We start from the raw sequence: 8,176 nt of genomic DNA, 5'->3' as shown, positions 1-8,176 counted from the left end.
GGAAACTGTAACTTGCAAATGGGATGGATATAGACATCACCACGTGTAGCAGTAAAAATGAATAAGAGATTAAAAAATGTGGGTGGTAGCAATTCCTAGGAATTGAGCATCTATCTATGGAGACGGGACATTCCAAAAGGACAGAGACACGCTTTCCAGAACTTATTTTCATAATAGGCTATGGGTAAAATGGAGCACTAGAGAGGGGTGGGAGTAGACTTAGGAACCTCTACCCAGTAATTCATCTCGCTTGATTAGTGAGATCTTGTAATGCACAAGACCGCTTTAGAGTAGAATAGATAGTGCCTTGGAAATGGTGATTTTTTTAAAAAATTATTATTTTATATTTTTTAATCACTAACTCTTTAAGTTCTGTGTAGATGACTTGGACATACGTATCTGCATCTGCTGATCTGAATATCATTCACCACATCTACGCAACCCACTTTACTATGACATAGTTTGTTCTTTCACTCCTCTGGCTATAACTTTACCAGGCTAGTGCACTCTCTGCCTTTCAGGTTGACTTGCCTTCTGGAAAGATGTCTACCTATGGACAGATCATTAGCTCCCGCTGTGCTGCGCCATGTGAAGTGACGTGCTCGCAACCATATGTCAACTGTTGGAATGAACCATGTGTCAGCTCATGCGGAGATTCAAGAGCAATCGTGTACGCGCCACCTGTTGTCGTGACTTTCCCGGGACCCATTATCAGCTCATGTCCTCAGGAAAGTATTGTGGGAACTGCCATTCCTGAAATTGAAGGTCAGATGGGCTCCGGAGGCGGAGGCATGGGCTCCGGAGGCGGAGGCATGGGCTCTGGCGGCGGAGGAATGGGCTCTGGCGGTTCCTGTGGCGGAGGCATGGGCTCTGGCGGTGGAGGAATGGGCTCTGGCGGTTCCTGTGGTGGAGGCAGCTCCTACGGGATGGGGTCCCACCATGGTTCAGGTGGTTCTTGTGGTGGCATCGGAGGGGGCTCATATGGTGGGGAGGGCTCATGTGGTGGTGGAATCTACCGTTTGGGAAGTTTTTACCGAAACTCATTTTCTTCAGGATTTGGTAGAAATTATTTCCCCTATTTTTCCAGAGGATACTATAGGTATCGCTATGGAAACTATGGGCCTTTTTAAATCTTTAAGAGTCATGACTGAAGGAACAGTAAGATACTAACTAGTAGTTGACACACAGACCTGGAAATCAGACTTAACAAGCAGCCTCTGCTCCAGCCAATGGTAGCAGGAGCTGGGGTTGCTTGGGATTTATTTGCGCTATGTTTTATCTAAGGCTTAAGATGCCAATGTTGTCTCACTTTGTCATTTGCTCACGTTATGTTTTGTTCTTTCTGAACCTGAAGAGAGTAAAACAAGTAATGGGACTTAACTGTGAAAGTATCCAGCTGAAAGAAGAATGTCTTGTGAGCCCTGTGCTCCTCTGAATTGATTGTTTGTAGTCCTTGTTGAAATGGAGATTACATTCTTTGTCTCTGCATTGCCTCATTCTGCAAGAATGTATTCCACTTTTTGTTTGTATTAAAGCCCTGTTGCATCATGTCACTGTCTTCTGGCTTTCATTTCACTGCAGTTTCTTAGTTACAGACCACTTTGAAAGAAGTTAACTTTGTGGATCAATTCTTATGCATTAATCGAGGACTGTCATCAGAGAAGAATTAATTCATCTGTATGACCAATATAATTTTTCAGAAATACTTAATTAGAGTATTTTTTTCTCCCCTTCTGATCTATATCATGGCATACATACTAATTAGAACAGAATTGTAGAATAATTTCAGTTGGGACAACCTGTGGAGATGGTCTGGTACAGCTCTAACTCAAAACCAAGGTAACAGAAGCTAGGTCAGATACTCAGGGTCATTACCAGTCATTCCTTGAATATCCCAAAGGAAATTGTTTTAACCCTCAGTGGAGGTTAAAATGACTGCATGTGTCCTGACTCAATCAGAAGGCAAAATTGTGCTGATTTATCGAGCCTTGATGGTAAAATAGTTTATCTGCTTACAGACTGCTAAGGGAAATGGGTTAGCCTAGATCTGAGTATTGTAGGCTTGCAGGGCCAAAAGAAATGGGAAGAAGTTATCTGTGTGCGACTGAGAATGAGACTACAAATCTTGCACCCTGCAACATGCCTTGAAGTAAGCTGAGAAATTCACCCCAGCAGCTGTATTGGTGGTTTTTTTGGGAGCCATTTTGATTGTGCTGCTCTTAGTGACAAGAGAGGGCTTGTGCGAAGGCTGAGTGAGTGCTGCTGTGCCAAGCAAAACATTCATTTCCTTCCTTTGATTGTCTTAATCCTTGTGGTTTGTTCACTTAATTGAAGCACTTATGCAGCAAATGATCGGAGCTTGTTAAGCATCACCATGGGATCCCTCAGGCAACAGCTACGTGGATGCCCTTGTGCTCTCTTAGAATTAAGGATCACAAAGTGTCTTGTGCACAATCATTGCCAGAACTGTCTGAGAAGCAGATTCTCCCCCCACAACTTTGCACCTGGTTTTAAATTTTTTTTTTTTTGCATTGATATCTTTTAATGGATCTCTAAGATGATATGTCTGCAAACCTTTTGATGAAACAGGAATTTCAATCAGAAAATCTTAGGAGAAATATTCAAATAGCTCTACTCATATTATGGGCTTACACATGCAATGTGCTGCACCATAACATTAACAAAATATTGCTTTAATTATATCACCCAGTGGTAATGGCGTTACTTTATGAGAAGCCTATCAAACAAAGTAATGGCGTTCTGCTAGCCAGATCATAATCCATAGATTTAATTAATAATATATATTTTGATTGTTAAAAAAGGAGGATTGTTCTTATTTGGGTATAAATCCTTCCTCCTAGTGAGGAATTGGTATTTTCAGCTGCTTGAAGACACGTGCAGAGGTGTGTATGTACACGCACTGGGGTCCCAAAGTACTGAAGGAGTTTCTTAGCGGTTGCGACTCCAGTTTTAGTCTCAGCTCAGGAATGTCTGACCTCGCTCTTGTGCACCACCAAGAAGACTGCGTCAGCAACGGCCCAGCAATTTGCATTCTCATTACTCAATGTCTCGTTCCTCAGCCTATTGAGTCAGAACTGTGTGGGGCTGTAGCTCTCCTTTGTAAGTTGTGAGGCATCACCTTCACTGAAGTCATGTCACAGCAGTTTATATAGACATTCCTGGCTCAGCCTCAAAATCACTGACTCTGGTCCTCTTAATACTGTGCGAGTACAGCCACATGAAGCTGAATGTAGGTACAACTACTCCCCATCTTCTGCAAACCACATTATCCAAAACATTCTCAAATGGAACTGAGTACTCGGGAATGACTCCTTCCAGGTCAGACACTAAAACATGTAGAAACACTTCCCTGCACAGACAAAACAGTGAGACCAGTGCTTTTATGCAGCCACTCACGAGGGCATTGAATTCTATTTCCCTTTACATACATGGAGCTCCACCTCCTGTTTTGACTCCCACTGAGTTCAATTTCACTAAAACTAGTTTGCAAAGCAGAATGGAAGAAAAGGAAAACCATAAAGCTAGTAATATGATTCAACAAGACTTTTAATATGACATGCAATAAGCGCCACAGACTGGAATGGTGTAGTTCATTAATGGTCTATTCCATAGTCCAAAGGCAGCTAGACCATCCATGTCGATGAAATAACGCACTGCACATCACAAGGTAAAGCTGAAATTTTTGCAGCAAAGTCCCACTTGCAAATTCCGAAGCATTTTTACTCCACCAGAAAGTTCATAGTACAAGACTAACAAGAATTTAAGGAGAGAAGCCGTCACATGAAACTGCTATTGATAGAAGATGAGGCATAACATGGAAGAAAGGCGCGGGCCCAGTTTTCAGAGGTACCGAGCAAGGGTGGTTCCCGTTGATGCAATGGGTTTTCACCATCTCTGAAATCCAGCCCCTGCTGAGGATCCGGATCTTGCGTTTTCACCTCCTAAGTTGTTGCACAGGTGTTCAGGCTGCTTAGAATGAGCCACAGTTTCCAAGGCGGGAGCCACGGCTGCTGTAGGACCTCTTGCTGTAGCAGCCCCCCATCCCTGAGGAGCCTCCATACCCAAAGGAGCCCCCAGATCCATAGGAACCCCTCATCCCTGACACACATCCATACCCAAAGGAGCCCCCCATTCCTGACATGCCCCCAGGACCAAATGACCCCCCAGATCCATAGGAAACCCCCATGCCTGACATGCCCCCAGAACCATAGGAACCCCCCATGCCTGACATGCCCCCAGATCCAAAGGAGACCCCCATCCCTGAGGAGTCCTCAGACCCATACATCAAAGCACCATAGGGCTGGGGAAACGATGTTCCCACAATGCTCTCCTGAGAGCAGCTGCTGAGAGTTGGGCCCGGGAAGGTGATGACAACAGGTGGGGGGTACACGATGGCTCTGGAATCCCCACACGATGCCACACAGGGCTCAAGGCTTCTGCTGTAGGCACATGGCTGCGTGCATGTCACCTCAGAGGTGGGCAAGCACTCAGAGCTAACTTTGTTTGACATCATTCTTGGGGAATGGAGGTGAAGCTGGGAAAGAAAACATGCAGTCAGGAAACCATCACAGTCAGGTGCCAACAGGTTCCCAGCATGAACCAGGTGAACCTTGTCCTTCTCCTCCAGCTGCTCATAAGCTCCCAGTTCAACCCTCCCCTACAGTGTCCATTTTCCCTGTCGTTTCCTTCCTGACTGACCCCTTTTAAAGCTTCTCAGTTCTTCTTCCTCTGTGTACCGTCTCTGTCTGTTATTCTTTTGAACCTCTCAAAAAATATTACTCTTTTCTCTGTGACTAAATTACCCGATCCTTATACAATTACTTGTTCTGGAAAGTCCCATTCATTCTCTTTTCAAAGTAGCCCTACAGGAAGATTTTCCTGTAACTTCACGAAGTCTCCAGATGAAAGTATCAGAATCTTCCTCACCCTGTTCTTCCCTTTCCCCCAGCTTCTCCAAGAATCCATGCTAAATCTACTCTTCTCTTTATCTCAGCTTTTCTAAAATTGCTAGCATTTTGCAAGATAAAAAAGAAGTTTTAAGTAATCTGTAGCTACAAAGAAGTGCAATGAAGTTACACTTACCTGGTTGTCTTGGAGGAGTAAGTCAGGGAAGCTGGAAGAATAGAAGAGTTCTTAGTTCTCTACTCTTTTATACATTTTCTTAGACAATGGGAAGGATATGAGGTCATCTCTTATTCACGAAATTATTGTCACTTACCAAGAAAAATATACTGTTCTAAGCCTTGTAATTGTTTTCATTTCAGTTCATAATTAGTGATCCATTTGCAGCCTTACTTTGAGTGACAGGCATCCAACACCCAGCAGTTTCCTTTTGTCTCAAACTTAAAGGAAAAAACCCTTTTGGCATCATTGTGTTTCCAACTAAAAGAGCAGTTGATCTCTCTGCTTACTTCTCTGATGGCTTTAAGGAAGGTGGCTTACTGCTCTGTCAGTTCCACAATTTATTTGTAAGCCTTAGATTTAGGTATAATACCTCCCAAATGGTATTGTCCAACCCCACCTTGGATGGGGGGGGGTCAGCATTTTTTGCAACCCCGCCTGTATCTATTGACCAAATGGATGATACAGCACCATGACAGAATTGGGTCTCACAAATTGTTCTTGAGCACTGGCCAGGACAAGGCCCTGCAAAAAGTCTTTCAAAACACAGATAAATGGCGTTGAAGTGACACATGGCATCTCCTTTAAGCTCTGAGCCCTCTGAGTAATTTTACCCAAGTATGTATCAAAGTTCACTTCAGGATGTTCTGCTGATGTGATACGGTGACAGTGAGGACCGTGTAAGGGCATACACAAAGATCACCAGGTCTTTTGGCTCCAAGGTGGATCTCAAACTTAGAAATGAGGTTGAACTTCAAAGTGATCTCATGTTGCTCAGCGTCAAGGTCAGATCATTCTTGAAAGCAGACTTGCAGGGTTGGTCTTTCTGGGGGCCACTTGGTAAATCAATAGCAAAAAAAGAATAAGCGGTGGTCAATCGGTTTCCATTGTAAATCCAGTGCAGTCAGCAGAATGCACAGGAATTTGGCTGTATGATTTCAACACAATAGAAAGCCCAAATTTATGATATGAGAGTCATATCGTGTAGGTCTGGGGATGATTTACTAATTTGAAACTATGAAAATAATTACAGGTATTAGAGGAGTCACTCAGAAAAGAAAACCTATAGTTTGGTAAGTGCTAGAGATTTTATGAGGTGCCTCACATCCCTAGAGCTGCTGAAAAAACGTATAAAAGCGGGAACATCTCAGGAGTCTCCTAAAAACTTCTCCTGACTTACCTGTCTTGGTGGTCCAGGTGAGTTTGATTTAAGCTAATAATTTATATCTGTCATGTCTCTGTAATGATAGTTTTAGGTGAGGACTCTTTCTTGTGTCTGTATTTTGTGATTTTAGCAATAAGATGTCGCAGTGAAATCTTACTTTTCATAGGAAACTCACTGCAGTAACTTGTAGACAGTGGTAAGAAGCAATTTTACATTTAAAGATAGAATTTTAAGAGTTACTTTATTTTTCTTATGTCTTTCAAAACTTGAGGTGCAAATATAAAGCTAAACCCTACTGAATAAACAAAGTTCTAGGTGCCTTCCATAGGGCCAAGAAGAGAAGAAGAGAAGGGATCAGAGGGTAGGAGGGCTTGAGAGAGGAGTAAGAAGCGTGAACAAGGATCTAATCTGCCTACCTAACCCCATTGCTCTCATGGGTGTGATGGGCACCCATCGGCACCTGGCTGTGATGGTTTCCTGACTGTATGTTTTCATTCCCAGCTTCACCTCAAACCCTGAGAACAATGTATGGCAACATCAGCTCCCGGTGCTTGCCCGCCTGTGAGGTGACGTGCATGCAACCATGTGCCTACAGCAGCAGCCTTGAGCCCTGTGTGGCATCGTGTGGGGATTCCAGAGCTGTGGTGTTCGCCCCACCAGTTGTCCTCACCTTCCCAGGCCCGATTATCAGCAGCTGCCCTCAGGAGAGCATTGTGGGAACATCGTTTCCCCAGCCCTATGGTGCTGTGATCCCATTCAGCTCTGGGAACTCCTCAGGGATGGGGGTCTCCTTTGGATCTGGGGGCATGTCAGGCATGGGGGGTTCCTATGGATCTGGGGGCTCCTTTGGGTATGGAGGCTCCTCAGGCATGGGGGGTTCCTATGGGTCTGGGGGCTCCTTTGGGTATGGAGGCTCCTCAGGGTTGGGGGGCTGCTACAGCAGGCGGTCCTACAGGAGTAGCCATGGCTCCTGCCTTGGAAGCTGTGGCTCATTTTAAAGCAGCCCGAACACCTGCAGACTGCACAACAACTTAGGAGGTGAAAATGCAAGATCTGGATCATCAGCTGGGGCTGGCTTTCAGAGATGGCGAAAGCCCATTGCATCAGCCATGGGAGCCACCCTTGCTCGGTACCTCTGAAAACTGGGCCCACACCTCTTCCTTGCATTTTTCACTTTGTCTATTATTAATGACAGCTTCTGTTAATCATCTCACAATGCTAGATCCCTGTTTTCATTGTGCCAGTCTAAGAAGAAAAAATTTTGAAAGGCCTGACACAGAGATTGTCAATAAAACTGTGACAGGAGAAGAACAACTGGTGGAAAATGGACTCTTTGTAGGCAGTGAATGCTGTGCCCTTCCCTTGCACAGAGGACATGTCACTTTGTGTTGTGTGCCACCTCATTCTGCAGTGTATCCCATTTCCTCTTTGTAATAAAATCCTCCTGCATAATCGAATTTTGTTCAGCTTTTCTTTCTCCACAAGACCGTTTTGGTCCCATCCTTTCCACTAGCTCATTAGCTTCCTAGAGCTGGTTACATAGCCTGTGAGCAACAATTATGTGTTTTTATGGTAATATGATAATAATTGCTTAAGTAATAAAGGTGTTGCGAAAAGGGTGGTTGAATGAAGCATTCAAAATTTAAGCACACAAAATAGTTCAGCATTGCTTCTCTGTAGGGCACGAAGGTTTCCGAAGCTGATGACTCAATATTTTGTGCTGGGGTATGAACAGATAGCAAACAGAAGTCACTTGCTACAGACAACCCTCAAATAAACCATTTTTCATCAGTGCAGCTGTTTCATTTCATGTCAAATAAGAGATGAGATATTTAAAATGCCACATGTACAAGACTTTTTCAGAAGAGC

The 8,176-nt window shown here is 44.0% G+C and overlaps 1 protein-coding gene across 1 annotated transcript; it reads left to right on the top strand.

Annotated features, from left to right (window-relative positions):
* Positions 1 to 542: 542 nt before the first annotated feature.
* On the top strand, positions 543 to 1,130 carry LOC128901121 (beta-keratin-related protein-like). The gene is made up of 2 exons (XM_054182927.1): positions 543 to 846; positions 949 to 1,130. The coding sequence occupies exons 1-2, from the start codon at positions 543 to 545 to the stop codon at positions 1,128 to 1,130; spliced, it is 486 nt and encodes a 161-aa protein (XP_054038902.1).
* The last annotated feature ends 7,046 nt before the right edge of the window (positions 1,131 to 8,176 follow it).

This window comes from Rissa tridactyla, chromosome 23 (assembly GCF_028500815.1).
Source record: "Rissa tridactyla isolate bRisTri1 chromosome 23, bRisTri1.patW.cur.20221130, whole genome shotgun sequence".
NCBI classification, from domain to species: domain Eukaryota; kingdom Metazoa; phylum Chordata; class Aves; order Charadriiformes; family Laridae; genus Rissa; species Rissa tridactyla.
The sequence above is the reverse complement of the archived record's forward strand: the minus strand, read 5'-3'. Positions and strand labels throughout refer to the sequence as shown.

Excerpts from the sequence above, each read along its gene's own strand:
- LOC128901121 (XM_054182927.1), top strand. The coding sequence starts at position 543 with ATGTCTACCTATGGACAGATCATTAGCTCCCGCTGTGCTGCGCCATGT. Across the intron at positions 847-948 it reads CGGAGGAATGGGCTCTGGCG|GTGGTTCTTGTGGTGGCATC; the intron begins GTTCCTGTGGCG and ends ACCATGGTTCAG.